The following is a 25,671-nucleotide window of genomic DNA, read 5'->3' on the forward strand; positions in this document are numbered from 1 at the left end:
GGCATAAAGGCCCTAAACGATCCACTGGGCTTTACAAACACAATCTTATTTTTTGATTTTGTTGTTAAATGATTAAGACAAGACCTCAAATATGTGTGGAGATCTGGGTATATTCGTCTTTTTAAAAAATTGAGACATCACAAAAAGCGACGTGTCGTGTCGTGGATGGTAGTAATGACGGAACACAAAGGGAGAACATTACGAGATTGTCCTTGCGCGTTTACTATATAAACCCAAACTACTTCGTGTCTTCTAACATTCGAAAACCCCAATTCAAAGGTCTCTTTGTGTTCTCTCTACCAAATCGTTGATTTCTTGTCAGTGTTACAATGGATTGCATAAAGAAGGTTGATAGATCTGCTTTCGTTTCCTTTTCACCGGAAGCTCCGTTTATGGCAACCGGAACCATGGCCGGAGCCGTGGATCTGTCGTTTAGTTCATCCGCCAATCTAGAGATCTTCGAACTTGATTTTAGGTCCAACGATCGTGATCTGAAACTTGTTGGTCACTGCTCAAGCTCTGAGCGGTTTACTCGACTCGCTTGGGGAAGTTATGGTCTTATTGCAGGTGGACTCGTCGATGGAAACATCGGTTTATGGAATTCAAATCGGTGATTCTTTTTTTTTATTTCTTATCCCTAAATTGAACTCTATCTATTAAGCCGTGTTTAAAATTGATAATGATGTATCTGTTGATTAGTTCTGAGTCTGGAGAGATTGAGCATGTTAGACATCTTTCAAAACACCAAGGACATGTAAGTTTATATCTCTTTTTTTTTTTCTTCAGAATTTCATGTTTCTTTTCCCCCAAGACATCTTGATGTAATGTAATGTGTACATTGTCTTGTAATTAGGTTCGTGGTCTTGAATTTAATATCAAGTCCCCAAATAAACTTGCTTCTGGGGCTGATGATGGTACAGTTTGCGTTTGGGATTTAGCAAATCCTTCAGAGCCTTCTCATTATCTAAAGGTACGCAATCATACATATAGCTCAGGTTCTTGCTCTATCTTATCATAAGCGCATTGATATATATATATATATATATATATATATATATATATATATATGATAGACTCATGATCCACTGCACTTTTTGTGTGTGTTGTTATTGAAAAGGGAACTGGTTCTTCAGTGCAAGAGGAAATCTCTTCGGTATCGTGGAACAGAGAGTTTCAACATGTTTTAGCATCTACTTCATATAACGGGACTACTGGTGAGAATATTTAAGTTGTCTTCATTTATCAATCCTTGTACATGATATAGTTTATATAGGTTGATGCTAAAAAACTGATCTTTTGTTTTTCCTTATAGTGATATGGGATGTGAACAACAAGAAGGTTATAACAGAGTAAGTACATTATATCTTGGTTTTGTTTTGAATTTGATATCTCAGAAGCCCTTTGTGATCTCTTATATGATATGGCCATTATCCAATCAACAGCTTCAAAAATTCCGGATCAGTGGACAGATTTAAAGGTCCAACTCGGTGCTCAGTTTTGCAATGGGACCCTGATAATTTTAATCAGATCATGGTTGCATCAGATGAAGACAGCTCAAATGTTAAGGTACTCATTTTTTTCTTCATAGTTAAATCAAAAATTTTGGCTATTATATTTGTATCTAAAGATGTTTCCTATATATCAGCTTTTGGACATAAGGTATCTACAGTCACCTGTTCGCACATTTGTTGGCCATCAAAGAGGTATATATCTCCGATCTCCTTTACCATAGAATTGTTGTCATCATTACTGTTGGAACATAATGGTGATACTTGTGGTTATATAACAGGTGTGATTGCAATGGAGTGGTGTCCAAGTGACAGTTTGTATCTACTTACTTGTGCGAAAGACAACCGAACTATTTGCTGGAACACAAAGACAGGACAGGTGAAGACACAATTTATTTTGATATAGCTTAGTTGTTAGCTTGCGTACGCTAGTTATCTACTTACATTATCTGAATTAATTGAATCTTTTGTCCATTTATGTCAGATTGTGGCTGAGTTACCTATTGGTGGCAATTGCAATTTTGATGTTCATTGGTATCCAAAGATGCCTGGAGTTATATCAGCATCTTCAGTTGATGGGAAAGTTGGCATCTATAACCTTGAGGTATCTCTTTCCAACTTTGCTTTGGTGTTTGAAATTTATCAATCTGAATAATATATATATGACCTATACAAATACTTATCCTATGAATCCATGGTTATTATAACACTACACCTTATGTTTCCTAATTATAAAATGAAAATAAACTTATGAAAGTATGTATCTATGTAGTGTTGCAGCAGCTATGGTAATGAGGTGAACAACCTAGATTCTGGTAATGTTCTTGATGATCCGTCTTGCTGAACAATAAGCTTATTATATGCATCATTGCTTAACTGAGAGTATCAGAACCAACATTATTTCTTATTCCATCTTCTCAATGCAGCTTCTTTAACAGCACCAAAATGGTGGAAACGACCGGTTGGTGCATCTTTCGGATTTGGAGGAAAGCTGATTTCATTTAACAAAAATCTTTCTGAAGCATCTGAGGTGAGTTTACAGAGGACTCTTTTTTTTTAATTTTCTTTTCTTCAGTTCATTGACTCTTATGTCATGTGTAGGTTATTATGCATAGCCTGGCCACAGAAGAAAGTTTGGTGAATCGGATTTTTAGATTTGAAGCTGCAATAGAAAATGGAGAGAAGAGTTCACTTAGGGGTTTGTGTGAGAAGAAAACAGAAGAGACAAAGTAAGTCTAAGTCTTGCTCTAACTGAAACTTATCAATTCATCCTTAGATAACTAAACAGAAACTCATAAGTTTCCATTATGTTCCAATACATTGTTTATGCAGTTCCGAGGTGGAGAAGGAAACATGGGGCTTGCTGAAAATCATGCTTGGCGAGGATGGAACCGCAAAGTCGGAGTTGCGTACCCATCTCGGCTTTAGTTCATCGTCTGAGGAAACGGATCAAACTGTTAGTGAGCATCATGCTACATCTTCTACTGAAGACGTAGAAGTGACTCAACAAATGCCAAAAGGAGAAGAAGAAGAAGAAGAAGAAGAAGAAGAAGAAGAAGAAGAAGAAGAAGAAGAAATCGCTGATCCAACAGTTGATGATTCCATCCAACGTTCATTAATTGTGGGAGATTACGAGAAAGCAGTGGCTCAGTGTTTTTCTGCAAATAAGATGGCTGATGCTTTAGTTATTGCTCATGTTGGTGGTACAACATTGTGGGAGAGTACCCGTGATAAGTATCTGAAGATGAGCAATGCACCTTACATGAAGGTATTATATATATTTAGATGCTTTCAACTTTTCTTTATATATTGGAAAGTGCCATCTTTTATTTTTGTTGGTTTGCCAAAGTGGTACAATTAACTACCATTGTTTATTTGTTTCAGGTTGTTTCTGCAATGATGAACAATGATCTAATGACCCTTGTGAATACAAGACCACCTAAATCTTGGAAAGAAACTCTTGCTCTTATCTGCTCTGTAAGATATTTTCTATTGTCATATCGCTATTAAAATGTTTGCTCCCAGACGTTTTGATGTCACTAACTACTTTTAATGGATGTTTTTTTTCATTTTAATAAACAGTTTGCAGAAGGAGATGAATGGACAAGCCTCTGTGATGCTCTAGCCTCAAAATTGATGGCTACTGGTTTTACTTTGGCTGCAACTCTATGTTACATTTGTGCAGGCAATGTCGATAAAACAGTAGACATTTGGTCAAGTAGCCTTGAAAGTGAAAGTGCTGGAAAATCTTATGCTGAGCGTATTCAAGTGCGACTTGAACTATATATATTTTATACAAATATTGAATTTTGGACTTCTCTGCTCAAACTTTTTTTGTTTTGTTTTTTTTGTATTGAATTGAAATAGGATCTTATGGAGAAGACGCTTGTCTTAACTTTGGCAACTGGAAACAAGAGATTCAGTACGTCTCTACGCTGTCTCTTTGAGAGTTATGCTGAAATTTTGGCCAGTCAAGGACTTCTTGCAACCGCGGTAAAGTTCTTGAAATTTCTTGACTCTGGTGATTCCTCAACCGACCTTTCAATCTTGCGGAATCGGATTGCTCTGTATGCAGAGCCTGGTATGTTTATAGCTACATTGTGATTAATCTGCTTTAGAAGAGACTTATCATTATGAAATTAGCTAAACTGTTTGATATTGTTTCTTGCAGAAATTACTAACCCTTCTGCATCAGTAAGCACTCAGCCTGAAATCTCCAAGCCATATCAAAAGGTCTTCTGTTTGACTTGGAACAAAACATACTTTGCTATCTACTTGGTTTTTGCTTATATTTATCACTTTCATGGTCCAAATCTTAATTACTATGTTTTTTTTCCTGCAGAATTCTTCTCTTCCAGCTCCAATAAGCAATGCTCATCAGCCATCAAGAACTACTTTTGTCCCTTTGAATCCCCCTCAAGAACTAAAGAATGCGGACCAATATCAGCAGCATACCATGGATTATTATTGTTTTCCTGCAGAAATTACTAAACCTTCTGCATCAGAAAACACTCAGCCTGAAATCTCCAAGCCATATCAAAAGGTCTTTTGTTTGACTTGAAACAAAACATACTTTGCTATCTCCTATCACTTTCATGGACCAAGCCTTAATTTTACTATGGTTTTTTTTTTTCCTACAGAAATATTTTCCTCCAGCTCCAATAAGCATTGCTCAGCCATCAAGAACTACTTATGTTCCTTTGAATCCTCCTCGAGAACTAAACAACGCGGACCAATATCAGCAGCATACCATGGGTTTTTCTTATTTTCCTGTATGTGATTCACTTCCATCTCCATTTTATTTAGTTTATTTGTCTCCACATGTTAGCTTTTGACTAACCGTAAGACCTCTGTCTCCAGCGATCCACGAACCCAACATACAATGTTCCACCTGTTCCTGCCTCATATCAACCCATTCCTTCACAAGTTGGTCCATATCTGAACTCTCAGATTCCACAAACTGTTGCTCCACCAATGAGACCGATGACTCCAACAGTACAGCAGGTAGCAGCTGAAGCAGCACCTGTAGTAGCTCCACCACCACCACCAACCGTTGAGACCGCAGATACTTCCAATGTACCAGGTACATACATTGCAAAACGTTAGTCATTGGATGTGGTTTATTTATTTCTACAATAACTGTTACTAAAATCAGAATTGTTTTCTTCATGATATTTTTATGATACGATCTAGCCCACCAGAAGCCTATTGTGGCTACATTGACAAGGCTATTTAAAGAGATATATGAACCATTAGGAGGTAATTCACGAGCTAATCCTACCAAGAAGCGTGAGATAGAAGATAACTCAAAAAAATTAGGAACTCTGTTTGTGAAACTAAATAATGAGGACATCTCAAAGAACGCTGCTGAAAAACTCGCTCATCTCTGTCAAGCTTTAGACAAACATGATTTTGGTGCAGCTTTACAGATACAGGTAAAAGTGGTGTACTGTGAATCTTTGGTAATCTTGCATTCTGTCGTATTTATAACTGTTGGATCAATAAGAGTTTGGTTTGTTATTTGTTATTTTTTTTGTTGAACAGGCGTGTATGACAAACACCGAATGGGATGAGTGCGGCTTTTGTCTTCCAACACTAAAGCGAATGATGATCAAGGGAAGACAAAATGTGCAATGAAATGGTGATATTATTATCTGTCCGGGGTATAAACTAGCCACTAGGTTATATGTACTTAGTGCTTTGACCTTGCGAGAGATAAGCTTATAACCAGATCAGTTATATAATTAATCATTAATTCTATTTTCATAGAGATCTCTCTCGTTTTTTTCTCTCCGATTTTGGATCCTCGAGACAATCAGCATTTTCTTCAGAAAACTTTAGAGCCAAGCAATCAACGTAGGAAGCCTGAGTTCACGAGACAAAGGTTAGCGTGGGTTCGAATATGCCCCAACTCTGTTTTTAGCTATTGGCCTACTTTAGTTACTAACATACATATATGGTAAAATATATGTCCAGAGAATCACGAAATCACAATGTGTATGCTTTAAAAGGCATATTAAAATTTTAAATTACTGTAATAAAAAGACTACAGTGGTCTTTTCCAACAAATTCGAGTGGCCACTTAGCTGAGAGCAAAAGTAGCGAATATGTTTTTTGGTGGTATTGTATTGCTTTGTGATATATATATTTAATGGCTTCAAACGAGCGAATTGAAAAACATGAACCTAAACGATTTGATAACATGATTTGAAATGTGGGCCGTTGTGTTTTAAATTAAATTACTTTAAACATAAACATAACAAAAAAAATACCTTCATCATGATCTTTTCTTGCAACAGAAAAAGAATGATAATGACTAGAGCGTCTGTTAATTATAATATATGTAAGTGATGCATTTGACACATGACCTAAGGCTTTATTAATTTTTAATATGTTTATGAACTCGATTTATAATATTTTTAATATAAACATTGTAGTTTGACAGGGAATGACATTAAGTTTAAGTTCAATAGATATATATTATATAATTTTACTTGAACCTTTATCTTAAACAAAAATATTTAATCGGAATCTTTTGTATGTATCAGTATAGTGGTGGGCCGAATATTCAAGAGAAAGAGACAAAGGGAAAGAACATATGATTTGGTACTTGTATACTAATTTCATTTTCTTTTTAGAATTTTACGTGATTAAAGCTACTAATATCTTTTTTTTAATGTAACGTTAGTAAAAGAAAAGAAAAACTAACAGCTTAAACATCAACAAGAAAACAACAACTCTCGATCGTATCTAGCTAAGTAACTATAAAAAAAGTTCAATAGAGTAAAAGTATAAGACCAAAGCTTTAAGTTGCTTATTCTTGAAGTATCAATTTATAAAGTCTGTATATCCCCGTTTTCTGTTGCTGTCATTGACCATATGCTTCGTACTGTACATGTGCGATATAGATATACATCCAAATATATTAATTCTTAAGAATAAGTGAATAACCATTGAAAGAGATAGCCAGTGCTCCTAAGGATTCATCTCTTTCAACGCAAGTGCTCTTAAGGATGCTTCTCCTTCAGATAAGAAATATTTATTATGTACATGCAAACATATATATATCCTACTTAAATTATTAGCATACAATGATACAAATATAGACTATAATATTCAAAATGCGATAATTATAATTAGTTTAAGTTTTGGGAGGTTAATGGTTTACTTTACGTATGTCTTCAGAATCCGTCCCCAAAATTATCTACGGCTCGATCGATGTATTCTAAAATAGACTACTTAACTTCTTAAACATCATCTTTTAACATGTTTTCAGTTATTAGAAACAAAATCAAGATCCGAAAGAAAAAAAAAAAAAAAGAAAAAAAAAATGCAAATGGTTTCGAATACTGTATTCTTAAATTAGATAAATATATATATAGCCACGCATATAACTGAAGTATATAACACTCAATCACATCAAGATTGACGAATCAATAATCATATAGATCGGCGTTAATGTAAGTATTTGAATATACACTGATAACCATATACATACATGAATACAAACTCTAATATAAATCAATAGATCAAATACAAGCAGATTCCTTTTTCTTTGTTTTCTTTTTCTTTTTTAATTAAAAATAATCAATACCTCTCTTGGTTTTTCTTTCTTCTTTTTTGCTATCTTCGTTAATTAGTTGCTTGCATTAAGTCGGAGGAGAATACTCACACACAACCTCCGTCTCAACCTCTCTCCGGTGAAAATTCCGGTGACAGCCACAAGCAGCACACGTCAAAGCATCACCACCGCCGCCTGCCATAAACTCCCGGCAACCGTCAACTGCGTAGCCGCCGATATTAGCTGCGTGGTTCTTCTGGCACTCAACGTAACGGATGTTGCTTGAAGAAGAGGTCGTAGTGTAAGAGCTTTTTCTCTGTTTAACCACCACTTGCCTCTTCTTCATCTTCCTTGGAAACTGATCTCCCAAAACCCTAAGATTCTTTTTTTTTTTTCTCTCTAGGTGACCTTGTTTTGTGGGAGAAATGATGAAAGACTCTTTTAATTTGGATACGAAGAAGTAAAAGGGTACTTGCAGATGCCTTTGTATCCCTTGTCATATAAATAGGGTTGTTGAGTGTTGACTATATCTCTGCACTGTAGACGGATTTGCCGAAGCATTTGAGAAAAGTCGCTTAAAAAACAAAAGTCATTGTGAAGTGAAATTTATCTATATTTGGTAAAGACAAAGACTTCGGAATAATTAGGTTTATAAGGGTAAAAATAGGTTTCGTAAGAAGTACAACAATATAACAGATATAATGATGCAGAATATAAGATAAGATTGCTAGTGATCTAGATATCTACTATATGTAAACCACTTTCTTTTGAAGGTTCGAATGGAGTAAGATATTTTTGAGATCTTTGAAGATTTTTGAACAAATTTTTTTAAATAGTAAGCTATTATCTCAATGAAAATTTGACACGAGTAAAATCTACGTTTTAATATAAGAGTCGTAGTATTTACATTAGAATTCAATTTTTTTTTTTGAAAACATAAAACTCAGAAGTCAGCCTTATTTGTACCGTTGTTTTCACGTGCAATTGCTTCGCTTAAATCATTTAGTTCATCGGAGAAATAATTTAGTAGAAAACCATTTAAAATGGTAGCCACTAGTATAGCTCATGAAATAAATAAAATAATTGAACAAACAAAATAAATGCGTATCCGAGTCACTCCAAGGGACATGCTCCCACAAGCAATAGACATTGACAGATTGTTGGAGTATAATCGCATTATCAATCACATTATTTTATTATTATAATGAACTTCTATCAAAAATAATTTAGCAAAAAAAAAAAAATCTATAAAAAAAAAGCAAAAAAAAATCAGTAGATAAAAGTTTTGTTGTATGGTTAAAGATGACTCACCGTGTTCAGATTTCAATTCGATTTATTAGTATTTAGATGACTTATAATAATAGCAGTTGCTAATGCAATATCTTACAAACAATGTCATCACGTAGAATAAAAATATGAGAACTGATGTGCTTGTTACACATATATATTAGTTGTTTTTGTTTTTTGACATCATATCACTCTCACGTACATGCATGTTAGTTTAGCGTTTTACAGTTTAGCGTTATAACCCTAATAATATATATACTGTATGTTAGTTTAGCGTTTTACAGTTTCGCAAAAATAAAATATTTTGTCAAAAATAAAAGTAAGATTATCTGTTTTTAGTAATACGAATTTTTATTTTTTTTCACCTAAATCGCCTGGATTGACAGATTCTCATTAATTATATATTTCTTTTTAAAATTTCCGGCTAATTCACATGAAATTTATCCCAGTTGAACACATATAACGTATTAACGTGGATCAACAAATGTGGATCCCAGTTGCTACACAAAAGACAATACGTCAATGCCCCATGCGATTTGATTTTAAATTGCTTAGTCTATATAAATTATGAACTTGTAGACTACATTGAGTCAACGACAGTGCTTAATTTAAGAATTTTGGCATTATGAAGATTCTACGGTTTGGTATATTTCTACGAAATATATCAGTGTAACGAATCAAATCTCTAAAAAAAAAGAAAAAAAAAATCCAATTTGGAGATAGAAATGAAAAATATAAAGTCATGCATCGTACAAAGTTACAAACAAAAAGAATATGAGACTCATTAACAAGTTCTGATGTCGAATTTTACTAATCATTGTATTATGTCAAAGTTTATAATTGGTTAAATCAAAATGGTTTCAACTTAATTCCAATTATATAGTAATATATATATATATATATATATATATATATGTATACTTGTAAACATAATGATTTAATTGAAAAAATAAAATATGCATGCATGCTTGGATGTTTGTTTTATCAAGTAGAAAATTAAAAGCCGAAAATCACGGGAGAGTGTCAAGATGTTTGTTTCATCAAGTAGAAAATTAAGACACGGTGAGTTCTTCCTGTTCAATCTCTTGACTAGATCTATATATTTGCCATCTCCAATAAGTACGTAGTTTTTGTTTTTTTCAGAAACATGAACATCAGAACATAGTGTATTAACTAAATTCATTACACTGCAAAATGATGATCAAAACATTAAACATACAATTAAGCATTCACGTTACAGCAGAATATAGTCGTGCAAAAATAGTATACTACTAAAGTAGTTAAGACCGCATTTATTACATTTTGGAATAGAGAGATGGGATGTTCTTCAATATTTGTGTGTAAAGACTCTTTGTTTCTCACCAACCGTGCCCTACTCGTGAAGTTGCCAACCCAAAATCTTACAACCCCAAATCATTTGAAATTTATTATATATATGTACATCAACACTCATTATACTGGATTTTAACTTAGTTGCTGATAAACACATCATCACTAATATATACATACCAACAAATTAGAAACATATTACACTAATAAAATATCAATTTGAGTTATTATACAAAATTAAACAAAAAGTGTTGTAACTGCGTCAGACTCAGACAGAGATACAAAAACAAAGTAAGGAACCAACAAGTGAAAGGGCCCAAAATGATTTCCAAACAATTATAGTTGGAAGGGTTGAATCTACTCCACTTTTTTTTTTTTTTTTCCAACTACTTAACTTTTTATTTTATTTGTTTATGTCTGTTACCTTATTTTGGTCTTAATAATTTATAACTTCATAAACAAGTTAAATAGTTTGGATGATATGGCTTGCTATATTTTCTTATTATGTTCTCGATTCCATTCCAACTAGCTATGATGGAAATGGTGAAAATAATTTGGAGGGAAGGTAACAGACATTCATGCTAGGATAATTTACTCATGGACGTTAAGACTAGCTCGCAGACATTCATGCTAGGATAATCTAGATTACTGCGGGTCATAATCTAAGCGGCATAGTTTGTGTATTACTTATCAACTAAAGATATATATGATAATCGTGATAATCGTCTAGTACAAGTGTTGTTTTAGAAATAATTTTTGAAAATGTAGCAAATCTCCATGACAAACGTACGATTTCTCATAATTTAATTAGCCAAATTAATCTCTGACGAATTAATTAATGGGCTTATTTGAAATATAAAGCCCCACTCACTTAACGACTTCTCTTGGTTGCCTTTCTGAGTTGTCTGGATTTGGGCTCAAGAACCAAAACTCTTGAAGATTTTTTTTACTCGGAAGACTTCATTAGGCTTGACCGCTTGAGGTTTTCTACGTACTGTTAATAATCTGATTAATCAGAGCAAATTCAATTTGAAACAGAGAGAATCACACAAATGAAGTCTTGTACATTCTCATATGACAATGCATCTAACAAATATATAACGTTAAGACATGTTTCAAAATGACAATTGTATATATAAATATAAATTTAAACACATGAATGATTAAGAGACAAATTTTAACCTTTTTTTTTATATATAAAACACGATTACTGAAAGAAAATAGAATTACTGAAACTGCAGAAACAGAGTATAGCCTTAGCTTTTACTTTTAGAAACAAAACATTGTTTCCTTCCTATAAGAAAAAAAAAATGTCAGCATTTGTTGTATTTGTTGTGTATAGGATCAGAACCTCTTCCAATCATTCTCTTCACAGATTGATTAAGATCAGACATAACCATCGGAGAAGGCGCCAAGTCTCGCTTAGTATCTAAATTTCCTTCTTTTGATGATGAGGAGGAAGATTCATCAGACTCTTCAAGAACACGCAAAGGATGAACAAAGACATGTTGCAGCCTCATTCCTCTGTCCCATATTCTTAGACCCGAAACCTTATCCGTTTGAAGTACCGAAAACGCAATGACAAGAAGAAGAATCAATCCTATATGACGAACCGAAAAACCCATTTTGAAGAAGTATATGTGTTAGAAACGAGCTACAATGTTGTGTTTCTGAAAGTACAAACTTGAGAGAGTATATAAATGGAAAAAGGTTAAAGAAGAAGAGAGAATCTTGTCTCTCTCTCTCTCTTTCCCTTTGGAGTGGAGAGAAGATTGGTAAGAAGGAAGCATATATAAAGGCTGGTTTTAGAAGAACTCTATTCTGACAAGTTTGAACCAAATAAAGGTTTACACTTGGAACTCTGTTCTTGGGAAGCTAAGCATATCTCTCTTTCTTTAATTTTGCTCTTTTCTTTAAGTTCCTTGCCTTTTCTATTTTTAACATACACATCAACATATATGTGAATGTGTTCTGTTTATTGGATAAGGTGAATGGTGCGATAAGTACATGGAAATATAGTTTAGTAGGTGCAATCTTGTGTATGTTGCTTTTTGGGCATTGCTCTTCACACAATGTCCCTATCAAATGGAATCGCCAAAGAACATTGGGATATCTTTTGAACATTCCCTATTATCCGACATGGACAGCCTTTTACCTTTTATATATATAAATATGCATGTGAGTTTAGAATTATGGCATCATAGTGTATATAACAAGAAATTGATTGAATTACAAAAACAAAAATGGTGTCAAGATAGATTTGGAAATATGCCTCCTTTATGTCACATAATAATAAGATGTAATTATGGTACGATAAGCAAAACTAAGTCCATGAATTTTATAGGGAGAAGAAGACTGGCTTGACGAAAAATGCTATCAAAGAAGAAGCAAGAAGGCTCTCTTTTAAATGGAGAAAAAAGTGTTTATTCTGAAAGAATAAATTGAAAATGATGAAAACGAATAAAAATAAAATTGAAGGGGAAGCTGGTACGAAAGCTTGTATAATTCCAAGCTCTTTTCTCCATGCAATAGAATTCAGTCTTGCTTCTTTGAGCTCTCAATGTAATAATCCCTTTTTGCTTTTCTTTTTGTTTTTTGTTTTCCCTTTATTTACTTATCACTTCCCTCCCTAATCATTCATTCAACTTGTTAAAGAGGCTTAACTTCATGTGTAAGTTTTATTTTCATTAAAGTATTGAGGATCTCCATCACAACATATGAGTAACTTGATGATCATAATACATCCCATAAAAATTATTAAAAATTTTAAAGGTAATAGAAGTAAAATGTAGGATTAAAACAGAAAATGAAGATCCCACCCAAAAAAAAACGAACCCTATGATGTACATTCTCTCAACTCATGACACAAACACAAAGACAGACAAAGACAAATACACTAACTATATATATAGATAGATGGTAATATATTGTAATTTAGAAACATCAAAGGCCTCAGCTTTTTTGTTTACCATCTCTTCCACTCTACCGGAGTTTTCTTCCCTGCAAAACCCAAAACCAATCCAAGAAAAGTTGCTTCATAGACTTTCCATAAAAAAAAAGGAATTGTGAGAAAGCTTGTTTCGCTTAGGACACTAACCGTTCCCTTCTCGGGACGAAAGAAGAGGTTTCTCAGTCTTATTCCCGGTTTTGCCACCTGAGTTTGAGACTCTTGTTTTAGGAGAATGAGAAGTGACTCTTGCACTATTACCTGAAGATGGTAAAGAGTAACGTCTACTGGCTTTCTCAGTAGTCCCTAGTTCCTTAGGTGAAGAAGAGCCTTGTAGCCTCAGCTTTGCTTTAGCAGATTTAGTCGCTTGCATATAGCTTGGTAGTCCCGGGCTACTAGTCTGATTTCCATAACTACTCTCTTGACACTCGGCGGTTTGAGTAGCTGTAACCAGAGGACCCTTTTTCCCGGATTTCTGATTCTCCTTCCTTGCTGAATTCTCCTTATAGTTTTGTTTAGGAGTTCTCTCTTCTTTCACATACTCCTTTTCCTCAGCCATCATTACATTTTCTTCGCTCTCTTCGATTTGGTTGACTAATGTGGAATCAAGTGCTTCACTGGCTCTCAATGGTCCATGAGTTTGCATTAAATCCACAGGTTGTTCCACCACTGTCTCAGACATTTCATCTTCTTTCTCTTTATCAAAGCCATTCACAAATTCTTCTTCTAAACCCGGATTTGGCTTTTCAACTGCAAACTGTGGAACCTGTTGAGGTTGGATAGAGTTCTCAACTATGGGATTATGTACTTTCCTCAAGCCACGTTTCACTTTTTCTAGATCAACTTGAGGATTTTCCATGTCTGGTAGTGGCTCTACAGATTGACTTGCTGAAACTTTGCGGAAGCTGCGTTTGGGTTTTTCAAACTCGAGTGATGTCTGTGCCACTGAGGGATTGTCGAGATTTGAAGTAGGGACTTTGCGAACACTTTTCTTTGGTCTAGCAAACTCAGCCTCGACTACCTGAGAGTGAGAGTTACTCCCCAACTTCTTTTGAGTTTTTCTGACTGAGGCTATCTTTGGCTGAGGAACTGGTTTCCAGAAGCAAGAAGCTGACCAGTTCTCTAACCAGATTAAATTGGAAGAATCATTGTCAAGGGACAATGGCATCACGTTTGGCGATGAAGCTAGAAGCTGATAAGATAACAACAGCATAATTATCTACCATGATCTTTTCATGACCTAGTTTCAAACATTGTAATAGCAGAAACAAGTATATACCTTCTGAGCAAAAGCATTTGCTGTTAGCTTCTTGATTCCTAGGTAAGCATGTGTATCAACAACTGAGTCGGTGAGTTTATTTTCCTGATAAGACAGAAAAATTTGTATGCAGGATTAGAGTTAAAAGCTATCAGCTAGAAAAACCAAAATCAGAGAGATGCTTGAGTCCTTGAGATTAGCATTACTAGTGGGTGATGATGCAACCGGCATTTCCTATGAACTTCAACTCCAATGTCGGAATGTCTGATCTCTCTTCCTCGAGCAAGTGCTTGCAATCTGACAATTCCCATAACACAGCAAAGGGTCGAAACAGCTTGCCTCCTAACCATGTGACCACGGAAAACTGCTTGTAGCCTTATTATACCTTTTAAGATCCTGAAAGCACGTCGAGCCTTCACATAGAGAGCTTAGATCAGAATACAAAAATTGTGAAATCAAGAGGCATGTCTATATCTAGTCCAGAAGCTTTAAAATATTACCAAGTAGCCTCTATACGCAGCCTGCACGGTAACTGCTGCAATTTCTTGTTGAACTTTCTCTGATTCGGATGGCGAATCATCAGGAACAGAAGCAGCATCTACAGAATATGTTGGTTGGACCTCAGAAACTTGTATCTCGTTGGCTGAAACATCTTCATGTTCTAGGTTCTGTGTCTCTACCATACCACTGGTATAAACTGCTGCATTTCCAATGGGTGGAAGATCCGAAACAACATCGGATTCTTCAACCTTTGAAATAACCACAACCTCTTTTGCATTCACAGTTCTCTGTTCATGTGATAACCATAGAAATTTTGTAACAATTAGAAACAGACAAACAAAGAGAAAGGCAATCATAGTGACAACAGCAGACAGAACAGAATTAGTCGTGAACAATCCGGGAATAGAACTACTATGCCGAAAGCGAAGAACACTAGTAAAAAGAGACATGTCATGTAAGTATGTAACTAACCCAGTCTGGCAACCATTACTGTACTCAGCCTTAACTATCCAAATATGAAATCCAAATGTTTTGTCATACAACATTTTGAAAAGAAAACAAGTTTACCTCTTTCTCTTTAATACCACTAGATTTAGATGGTTTCTTTCCAAGTAGCACACTTTTTAACCACCTTACAGGCTTTCCCATGATGTCTAGAACCAAAAATTTCACAGCACCTGCATTTTTCCGAGAAATCACAAAACAGTTTGCTTTAAGCAAAATAAATAAAAGACTATATAACAACACAACACATTATTACCAAAATATTGCAATTTGCAAATCTTTCAGTAAATTTTGGTTATATCCAAGAGGCTTCAAAAGTTAAAGAGATACATAAGCTCTTTGCAACAGGATTAATCATACTAAGTTCAATGGATCAGCCATTCATTCATACTAAGTTCAATGGATCAGACTGTAGAGATCCAAATTAAAAAATCACTGTCGGCCACAAAACTAAGATAAATTAATACAATCATTCGTCCATGAGTACAACAGGAAAGACAAGTAATTTTATATTATAATCAGCAAAATAGTAAATCACAATCATTAACCAATGAAGATCAAACTAGAAATAGAAAGAAAAATGCAATGATTACCATAAAATCAACAAAATCTCCAAAACTCCAAAAAATGAAAAATTACTGAAACCAGATCTGGAAACTCACCTTGCCAGTAAATGAACCTGATCACAAATCCACACTACCTGATCTCAAAATAAACAGTAAGAAAAATAAAAAGTATTAAAATTTTTAGGGATCTTCAAATCTCATTGTAGTCGAACTACTCCGTCAAATGTCGGACTCAAATTAGAGCACGTGGTTGGATCTCATGTCTGAATCCGACACAAACTAAGAGGAAGACAACATTACCGTGACTGAATCTGTTGAAGATATTCCAATTGCAAATCTCTTTTAAGAGTCTAGAGCAGTGAGGAGGCTCTTCGGTGGTGTGTTAGTTTCAGAGTGACCACGACGACAGAGAAATTTAGTTTTATTTATGATTTTTTAAAACTGCAAAACGCATCTCCATAATTTAAATCTAGCACCGGTCTTTTACAGCCGTTAGATCTTTGCTTTTTGCATAAACAAAACAAAAAAACTCCATTTTTTTCATACACAGACCCAAAAATACAAAAAAAAAAAAGTAAAAATCAAAACTTTGTGGGAAAAAATTGCCAGCAATGAAGTAACAAACACAATTGGGAAATGATGATTGACAGATAAGCAATTTAAGAAGGTGAGAAAGTTAGGGGTTGGGTAGTCCCCAGGTTGCAGCTTACTTTGGGAACAAGTGTATTAACTCAGCTGCGTGACTGTGAAGCATCTTCTTCGGATCATTTTACATTCTTACCCTTCTTCTTCTTCTTCTTCTTCTTCTTCAACCTGCGCTAGAGTGAGTGGCGCGTGGTCATACATTCATTAGCCGTTGGTTCATGCGGCAAACTCTCGTGTGTGTGGGCCTGTGGGGGTTCGTAAAGGGAACGACTTTTATTATCGTGCTCTGTTCCTGAACGTTTTCAAGACTGGAGCGAGCGCAAACGAATCCGCCTAAAAATCAAAAGCCATAAGTTTAGAGACTAATGGGTTCACTATTCAGCTCGGCAACCAGAGAGAGTTTTTTTTTAACCCAATGCTATAAGATTTGCACCATACATCAGACTGACAATGTTCATAACTTGGTGACAAACTCTCAAAGAGAACGAACAAAATTATGCTTTTAGTTAAAGGATGAACTGAAACTAGAAAATACAAAAGGCACTGGAGAACAATAAAAAAGAAAAGTGAAAACAGGGTTGCATCAAACGCCATCTAAACTGAGCACTCCATGAACTGTGGAACTCTAGTTTCGTGAAGCTTCAAGTTTCAATTTTTCTACCACATTAGCCACAAAACAGGACAGTTTTGATTCTGAAGCTAAACCATCTGCTACTCTTGCAATAGACTTTAGCTCTTCATGCAAATCCGAGTGTAGAACCAGAGTGGAGAAGTTCTCATCGATAATAAGCCCCAAACATTTGGTTATGTCTTCGAGTTCAGGAACCCAGTTGCATAGTTTCAAACCGAGCTTGGAGGCGGCTTTAGGGCATGGACCAGCTTGAGGGAACATCTCATACTTCTTCATCCATTTAGAGAGGTATCGAATAAAGCTCCTCATCTCATTGCCATTCAACTTACTAACTGCAGATGCAAACATGACTTCATCAACATTCCGCGAAGCTAACAAGTAATGAAGGCAAAGCTCAGAGGTTGAAAACCCGTCGTGAGCAACCATCAGCAAGATCGAAGCCTCTTCAGCAACTTTAGACTTCTTTGACAGCTCTGTGTTGCTCACCTTTTCAATCGCCAACATAGCCTCACTGTCCCATTCTTCTCTTACCTTAACCATGTTGCTAATTGCTTCCTTTGATGGGCATAAAAAATACTTCAAGATGGAAAGCAGCTCAGTTGCCCCAAGATCTGAAGCTTGTTTGATCACAACACAAAGCAAATCTGACCTTTGCTTCTCAACAAGATTGCTAACTAAATAAGAGTAAGAAGAATGATCAACCAAGGAGTTTGAAATCAAGATTTCCACTAGCTCCCACATCTCTAAACGAATACAACCTTTCAAAACTAAACCAGATACATCTCTACCCATCAGAAACCCATTCTTCTCCACCAGTTCCTGTAGACCAGCTTGATCACCCAAGACTAACCCGGCTGCATTTGTACCCATCAAAAGCTCAGTATTCCTTTTCAACTCCTCTAACTCATCAGGCTTAGCCTCTAAAATCCCAACTTTCTCACCAATATTCTCAAGAAACTGCTTCAACATTCTCACAAACTCATCTTTGACAAACCCATTCGTATCCTTAAGCTTCCTTTTCAGCTTAGATGAAAACTTCTTACCTAAATCAATGACTTCAACATCGCTTCCGGAGATTCCCCACCCGGATATTGGATTGATTAGGGTACCAGGATTAGGGTTTTCAAGCTTCGGTTTCAGATTTGCGAAGATACCATCGTGGCTAAGAGGGATTGGATAATCTGACTGCGACTCGACTCTGTCCTGTTTCGCTACGGTGTTGGAGATAGCTTCAAGCAGCGTCATTGCGAACCCAACAAAAGAAAGAATCAAACTTTATCCCAAAATCTGAAAGAATAAAGAGAACCCATTAACGCAAAACCATAAATCCATTCGTATATGACGCAACAAAGACTCTAAACAAATCTAATAAAGCAAAATCAGCAGAGTTCTATGGAGATTACTCCTAAACAACAATCGTTTAAGAGGTCTAGAGCTATCAAAACTTTACCTTGAGGATGGAATTATAAGGATGAGTGTTCGTTTCACTCGAATCGCCCACTCTCGTTCTGTGAGGTTGAAGAGGAGAGACAGGTAAAAGATGAAAAGCCCCAAAGAAGGCGATAGCAAATTAGGGTTTAGGGTTTTTGTAATTGGTACAATAATACTTTCTGCATTCCTGTGATTCCAAATATACCCCTGTCTTCCCTTACTTATTACATTTAGCCCCGATGTCTTCGAAAGTCGCCGATTTTTATGTTTTTTCCTAATTGTAGAAAATGCTAATGATAATAATTTTTTAGAGGAAGTTCAAAACGAAATAGTTAAGTGTTAAAGACATGAATTAGCTTTCAAAAACTGGGTCAACAAGTTGACTAATTATTGTAAAATGTCAATGGTATATACATAACTCTACGCAACCAAGGAAAAGTCCTTAGATCGTGGTCGATTTAAAATATCTACTTGTTATTATCAATCACATGTCCACGAAAATATTCCTCATGTTTATTTTTATTTTTTTTCTTGTCAAGAACATGTATTTTACTAAATTTAAATGTGAGTGATGATGCTATATGTAACAATACCATAAGCTATATAGACCGTAGTCGTTATGCGTTTGGAATCTCACATGCAAAAATGAAACATAAACTATATAAACACACGTTTGTCCAAAAAACAAAAAAAAAAAACTATATAAACACACAAAAAGAAATACAAATACAAATTTTATGAACCTAAATACCTAATCAACTCAGTGGTCAATTTGGTTTTCAGTTGGAAGTCATAAAAATTTATATATTTATATATAAATGCATTACAATAATACCTTGATTATATAATGTATAATCATGAATGTATAGTATAATACTAATTTAAATGCCAAGCCTACCAAGTACCAACCATTTGGCAAAATTTTAAGAGTTCATTAAACAAAGAAACAAACGGCGTGATTTAAAATAAAACATGCAATTTGTAATTGATTAAACCTTCAGTTTGTTTGTAACAAAGTCATATGTGATTTATAATTTGCAACATGATTGATTAGATATAACCAATTTGTGGATCTAGATTTACAGTTTTATAAGTTTTTAATTAAAATTTTTGTTTTTTTTTTTTTTGTTAAAAGGTTTTAATTTAAAATTTTGTTAGTCTCTGAAGTAGATTCTAAACAGTATGTGCTACTGTTGTGGTTGCGTCACCACCGAATTGAAACCAGCATCGTAACAACATCAAAATGTCATTAACTTCTTGATGAAGCGTTAAATTTAGATATTTTTTTAGTCTTGAAATTTTTATTTTTTTTTCTTTTTTTTTAGTGTAATGATAATATCTCATAATTTCATTGTTCCACAATACGGGTGTTATATGTTGCCACACTTAATTAAATTCAGATCCTATAAAATTATATGCTATCAACTTTGCCTATACTTATTTTAATAAAGTAAGTTGCAGATAAGTACTATTTACAAAATAAAATAAAATAGCTCTTTTGATGCTTTTACAACGATACAACAACTAAACCGCATTTGTTCAATTCTTTGCAATTTGTAAAACAACCAGTCACATAGAGACGGCAAATGGTTGCACAGTTGAAGAGATTGAAGAGGTTAAAAAAAATTATTCAACCAATTTTCACTATTTGCATTGTAAAGGTTGAAGAGGTTGGAAAAAACTATTCAGCCCGTTCAATCCAAAAAGTTGAAAAAATAAACTAATCCTACAGCAAAAATCTTCAACTTGTTCAACCACTATTTTGGAGATGAATGAGTTAAATATTATTCAACCCAATTTTGTTCAACCCATTTTTTCAATTTTATTCAATTTTGTGCATCCATTTGCAGCCAGATACGTACACGAGTGGCACGTTAAACACATCAACTCTAAAATGCTATTTCGAGTAAAATAGATGCTATTTCGAGTAATCGAACTACTTTAATCTTTTTAAGACGAAGAAATCTACTTTGATATCATCTTATTTGCCGATAGTAAAAATTTGATAATTATTTGATTTTTAAAATGACGAAGAAATCTTTATTAAATTTAATAACTCTTAATTAGATTGTTTACAAGGTTTAGAAATCTTTCGATTGTCTTTATTACATTATTTGGTTCATCCTCTTATAAACCACAATCTTTTTATATATATAAAGGGTTTTTTTTATGCCACACTTACCCATTTGCCTTTGTCCTCCTTGACATTTTGTGTTGTCGCTTACTACTAGAAGTCTTATAGATAGTAAGAGATAGGTTAGCGATTAAATAAAAGAAAAGATAGAGATGAACTTGTAACGATGTGATCAAGAAATTTCAACGTTGTTCTTTAGCATCAACGTTGGCCGGTGGGTCCACGATTTCGGCTCCAAACCTTAACAGTGTTTGTTGTTAAGACATTGCTGTTTACAAATAATATACAGAGTTGAAGTTGAATATTTCTCGTCCAATTAGTCGACACTCTTGATCCACGAACAACATTATTCTTTATTTTACCTAATTAATCGGATGCAGAACTTTTTTCGTTTTTTTTATGTGCGTGTGTTGCTATTTGTTAAAAAGAAAACTAACTAATATATTATTATATTCGGAATCATATTTAGTCATACATATTCTTATTACTTTAACTTATTTGTTTTGTTCAATTGGATTGGCTGTTGACCTTTCAAGATTTCAGAGTTGCGTGCTTGTTTTTCCGATGGTTTGAAACATTGCTGCAAACAAATGTGTAAATAGAATATTGGTTTAGAATAATTGTAAAAAGATATAGTCTAGTCCATATTATGTATTTTACTTTTTTTAGTCTCAAAACTCTTTAAACTGTACGTATAGTTTGATTTAAAGTTTGGAATTTTATTTTTCCGTTAGATAAAAATAGGAGACTATTTTCAGTCTGAATTTTAGATTATCATATATACACTATGTTTATCATATTATATAACGCTATATGTTTATCATAAAAAAATTGGTAATTATTTTAGCAATCATGTTCTCTGAACAACATATAAATAAAGGAGACTTGCATGTTTTGTGATATATTTAATGGGCATAGTCAAAGGATATATACATATAGTTTGCATATATAGAAATCAACAGTTCCAAAAAAACAAAAGACATCAGAGCTTATAAGAAAAAATATCAAAGGAGAATAATGGAGAAGAAAGATTTCTTGAAGAGTACTGGTCATGGAGCAGAAGAGAACCATGAGGTGATGAGAAAGCATGATTCGTCTCACGATGATTCTCATGAAGAGCACGAGCAAATTATAAGATCCAAGGTATAGTTTCCTATCTTAATACATAATTAGACGTCATTTATACATATGCATCAATCAATCCTTGGAATCACATATATGCATATTCCATAATTTTCTCACCTATATATGTTCTTGGTTAATCATTTGACCAAGAACATCTAGATCTTCGAATTAGTGAATATTAATTTGAAATCTAAGATTGGACTACGCTAGATCTTCAAATCTATTGTTAGATCCGTCTTTTTTCTTCTATTTTTTTATGAAAATAATTATTTGTTGAACCTGATGCAGTGATGCATCTTAATTGTTATTTTTAAAAAAACTTAATTGACGTGAGAGTTGCATACTGTTTTCCAAATTAATTAGATCATGTTTATTTCCTTAATATATATGTATCATATAAATATATACCAGAGAATAATTTGCTCATCTATATCAATTATCAACAACACAATAATTATGAAAAAGAAAGAAAAGCTATGATAAGGTTTTAAGGCATACATATCTTATTAATGAGAGACTTAGCCAATCAACATTATGTTTATATATGTTACAAATTTTGAGTAATCACATGTTATAAATGTATGATGAGATCAGTTGGACTTAACTAAAGTCGAAATGGAGGAGGCTAAAGAGGAAAATCGAAGGCTAAAGTCATCATTGAGTAAAATCAAGAAAGATTTTGACATCCTTCAAACACAATACAACCAATTAATGGTGCAACATGAAGAACCAAAAAAGTTCTCACCAAAAGGGCATCGTCAAGACAAAGACAGGGACAAAGACAAAGTTAATGAGCGCGAAGAACTTGTCTCGTTGAGCCTAGGTAGACGGTCAAAGTCACCGGTTCCAAGTGGTTCAAAGATGAATAAAGAAGAAAACAGTAAAAAAATTGTGGAGGTGGGTGATGAAGAAAAACTTAATGATTATGAAAAGGGTAGTGATCATGGGTTGAGTGTGGCATTTGAATACAAGGATTTGAGTAACCCTAATGAGAAGTTTCAGACTGAACATAACAAAGAAACGATATCGCTGGAGATTGGTGACACTAATAAGAGTACATCAGAGAATAATTTTGGGTTTAAGAATGATGAAGATGATCATGTAGATCAAGAAGAGCTTTTGCCTCAAAACCTTGTTAAGAAAACTAGGGTTTCTGTGAGATCAAGATGTGAGACACCAACGGTTAGTACATTTTCTACACATCTTTAAACGAGTATATAACATAATGTTACTAGTTGAATATCATCTGTACGTACTTTAAAGCTTATAATTACTTTTTTTTGTTTTTTAAATATAATACATTTTAAATTCGTAGCTTAGCGCTTGTTTTGATTAAAGAGTAAGTATTTGTTTCAATAATATATTTTCTCGCTTCTATTTACTATATGATGAAACATTTTTCACAACAGATCAAACGTTTATATTTTTATTTTCTTGAGTTGGTGCTTATATTTATATGCAGATGAATGATGGATGTCAATGGAGGAAATATGGTCAGAAAATAGCAAAAGGAAATCCATGTCCTCGAGCTTACTATCGTTGTACCATTGCAGCTTCTTGTCCCGTAAGAAAACAGGTAACTTAATAATTCCAATTAATTATGCAGAGAATACATATATGTTAGCACAAGAATCTAATCCTTTATATAGGTGCAAAGATGTTCAGAAGATATGTCTATCCTTATCTCAACATACGAAGGAACACATAACCACCCACTTCCCATGTCAGCAACCGCAATGGCCTCTGCCACTTCAGCCGCCGCCTCCATGCTGCTCTCGGGCGCCTCCTCCTCCTCCTCTGTCGCTGCAGCTGATCTTCATGGCCTTAACTTCTCTCTCTCCGGCAACATCACTCCAAAATCTAAATCACCTTTCCTCCAAACCTCTTCTTCTTCCCCTTCCTCTTCAGGCCATCCCACCATCACTCTTGACCTCACATCCTCATCCTCATCACAGCAACCGTTCATATCTATGCTCAATCGATTCAATTCTCCTACTGGCAATGTCTCAAGATCGAATAGCTATCCTTCAACCAATCTTAACTTCTCAAACAACACCAATACATTGCATAATTGGAGTGCTGGTGGTGGTATCCACAGTAGTCAATACCGTGCACCTTACGGAAACATTAGCACCCATCAGCAATTACCTTACCAAAGCATCATTCAAACCCGAACCGTCGGGTCATCTTTTGATCCATTTGGAAGATCATCTTCATCGTCATCTTCATCCCATCCTACACAAACCAATCATGATCACATAGGAATCAAGAACATTATGACTCATCAAGTGCCATCTTTACCAGCAGAAACAATAAAGGCGATCACGACAGATCCAAGTTTTCAGTCGGCTTTAGCAAATGCTCTATCGTCCATCATAGGCGGCGGTGACTTAAAGATTGATCATAAAGTGACTAGAAACGATGCCGAGAAGAGCCCTTAAAGGAAGTGCTATGTAGATCCCAGTACCTTGATACATGGTTTAGTCTTTTACTAGTTTCCTTGTTTATCAATATTTTGGTTATTTGAACATTTGTATAAGTTGTCGTTGGAGTTTTATGCAACTAATGTGTACATATGAAACTTTAAAACGAATAAATACAAATTGGAAAACCTTTAGAGAATGAAGGTGGAAGCATCTGTATAGCTCATGAGTCTCGAAATTAATCAAGATTCGAACGATCCAAAATATGGAAAGAAAAAGTGGATTCCAAAATGCTTCAATTTTTTTTTGAAATTGAATACGCTATCGTGTTCTTATGTGCTATATCAGCTTGGTCATCAAGTTATGGATTGTTGTATGATTGTATCAACCTTTTATATAGTCTATCGTTTATAGTTAACAGTTTCGCATGGATCAATTTTCACTTTCTTTTGATACCTATTTCTTCCCATGCTACGTACATGCCTGGTCCATAAAGGGCTGTTAATGGGCCGAATCGGCCGAAGCCGTTATGTCATCATCGACATTTTGCTGACCGTCGTCTTCAGTTAGCTAATTTGTTCGCATTTAAATTTTCATATTGGGTCTTCACGCTTCGGGTGATTGATGATACATGTACCCACGACTGAAGAACCGGACTTGTGCTATCGTTACTCCAAAGGTGTTTGGCCTAAATCATAAATGTTTTTGTCTTTTGATGATTGACCCACAAACTGTTTTCCATTGTTTCTAATAAATTGGTAATATACTATGTGTTGATGAAAAGACTAAAACAATTCTGAAAAACTAAAACAGTCATACATTTGGTAGTTGATTAATGAATCCTCGTCACAATCATATCCACATACAAGTCAAATGTGTATTCCTTTGCACGGAAATCTATTCCAAATAATATAATAATAAATAGTATTACATAGTACAAAATAAAATACGAGTATGTTTCAAGTTATTATTATGAATTGGTTTTTCAAACAAAAAGCATAAAGTCATAATCTAAGAGTGGTCCATCCGGCTTTTCCAGTTTTATTTTTATTTGTAATTTGTAACTTCGACGGGAAAGATTAGATAGACGGGCCGGGGCAAAAGAGTGGTCCATGCAAAATTATACTGGAACATATAATTTGTTAGTTTGTGAGTGGAGGAGAGAAGAGTTTAAAATATTGACTGGAACGCTATTTGTTTACTTGTGATATCTTCTATATAAGCTAATGCAATATAAATCCAATACATTTATAAGAGAGTGTGGACCTTTTGATTTGGTCACCAAAAAGAGAAAGACATGAGAAACGATTGTAGCTTCTTT

General features: G+C 34.4%; 4 protein-coding genes and 1 pseudogene across 5 annotated transcripts; 2 read left to right on the forward strand and 3 right to left on the reverse strand.

The window, feature by feature from the left end:
- The first annotated feature begins 254 nt into the window (after nt 1-254).
- Nucleotides 255-5,789, forward strand: LOC104756226 (protein transport protein SEC31 homolog A-like). Its single transcript, XM_010478778.2, has 22 exons — nt 255-610; nt 700-754; nt 854-970; nt 1,118-1,214; nt 1,313-1,349; nt 1,443-1,566; nt 1,646-1,703; nt 1,790-1,887; nt 1,993-2,112; nt 2,281-2,323; nt 2,435-2,538; nt 2,610-2,737; nt 2,841-3,276; nt 3,393-3,485; nt 3,591-3,776; nt 3,876-4,089; nt 4,180-4,241; nt 4,351-4,551; nt 4,649-4,780; nt 4,869-5,091; nt 5,202-5,443; nt 5,553-5,789. Exons 1-22 carry the CDS (start codon nt 330-332, stop codon nt 5,643-5,645), a joined length of 3,144 nt encoding a protein of 1,047 aa, XP_010477080.2. The 5' UTR covers nt 255-329; the 3' UTR covers nt 5,646-5,789.
- Nucleotides 5,790-7,433: 1,644 nt separating this feature from the next.
- LOC104756227 (mini zinc finger protein 3 pseudogene) lies at nt 7,434-8,063 on the reverse strand (annotated as a pseudogene). Its single transcript, XR_015586143.1, has one exon. The product of XR_015586143.1 is annotated as a mini zinc finger protein 3 pseudogene (transcript).
- A 4,786-nt stretch (nt 8,064-12,849) lies between these two features.
- LOC104756228 (protein IQ-DOMAIN 30-like) lies at nt 12,850-16,413 on the reverse strand. The gene is made up of 8 exons (XM_010478783.3): nt 16,262-16,413; nt 16,058-16,095; nt 15,459-15,568; nt 14,891-15,178; nt 14,597-14,803; nt 14,412-14,495; nt 13,283-14,324; nt 12,850-13,185 (listed from the first exon to the last, which is right to left on the reverse strand). Exons 3-8 carry the CDS (start codon nt 15,537-15,539, stop codon nt 13,151-13,153), a joined length of 1,737 nt encoding a protein of 578 aa, XP_010477085.1. The 5' UTR covers nt 15,540-15,568; nt 16,058-16,095; nt 16,262-16,413; the 3' UTR covers nt 12,850-13,150.
- LOC104756229 (uncharacterized) lies at nt 16,367-18,839 on the reverse strand. The gene is made up of 2 exons (XM_010478785.3): nt 18,688-18,839; nt 16,367-18,524 (listed from the first exon to the last, which is right to left on the reverse strand). Exon 2 carries the CDS (start codon nt 18,480-18,482, stop codon nt 17,232-17,234), a length of 1,251 nt encoding a protein of 416 aa, XP_010477087.2. The 5' UTR covers nt 18,483-18,524; nt 18,688-18,839; the 3' UTR covers nt 16,367-17,231.
- Nucleotides 18,840-21,426: 2,587 nt separating this feature from the next.
- Nucleotides 21,427-24,549, forward strand: LOC104756230 (putative WRKY transcription factor 61). The gene is made up of 4 exons (XM_010478786.2): nt 21,427-21,945; nt 22,522-23,109; nt 23,390-23,503; nt 23,577-24,549. Exons 1-4 carry the CDS (start codon nt 21,820-21,822, stop codon nt 24,366-24,368), a joined length of 1,620 nt encoding a protein of 539 aa, XP_010477088.2. The 5' UTR covers nt 21,427-21,819; the 3' UTR covers nt 24,369-24,549.
- Nucleotides 24,550-25,671: the final 1,122 nt, after the last annotated feature.

The sequence above is a fragment of the Camelina sativa genome, chromosome 17, assembly GCF_030686135.1.
Source record: "Camelina sativa cultivar CO46 ecotype springtype chromosome 17, ASM3068613v1".
Taxonomy (NCBI): Eukaryota; Viridiplantae; Streptophyta; class Magnoliopsida; order Brassicales; family Brassicaceae; genus Camelina; species Camelina sativa.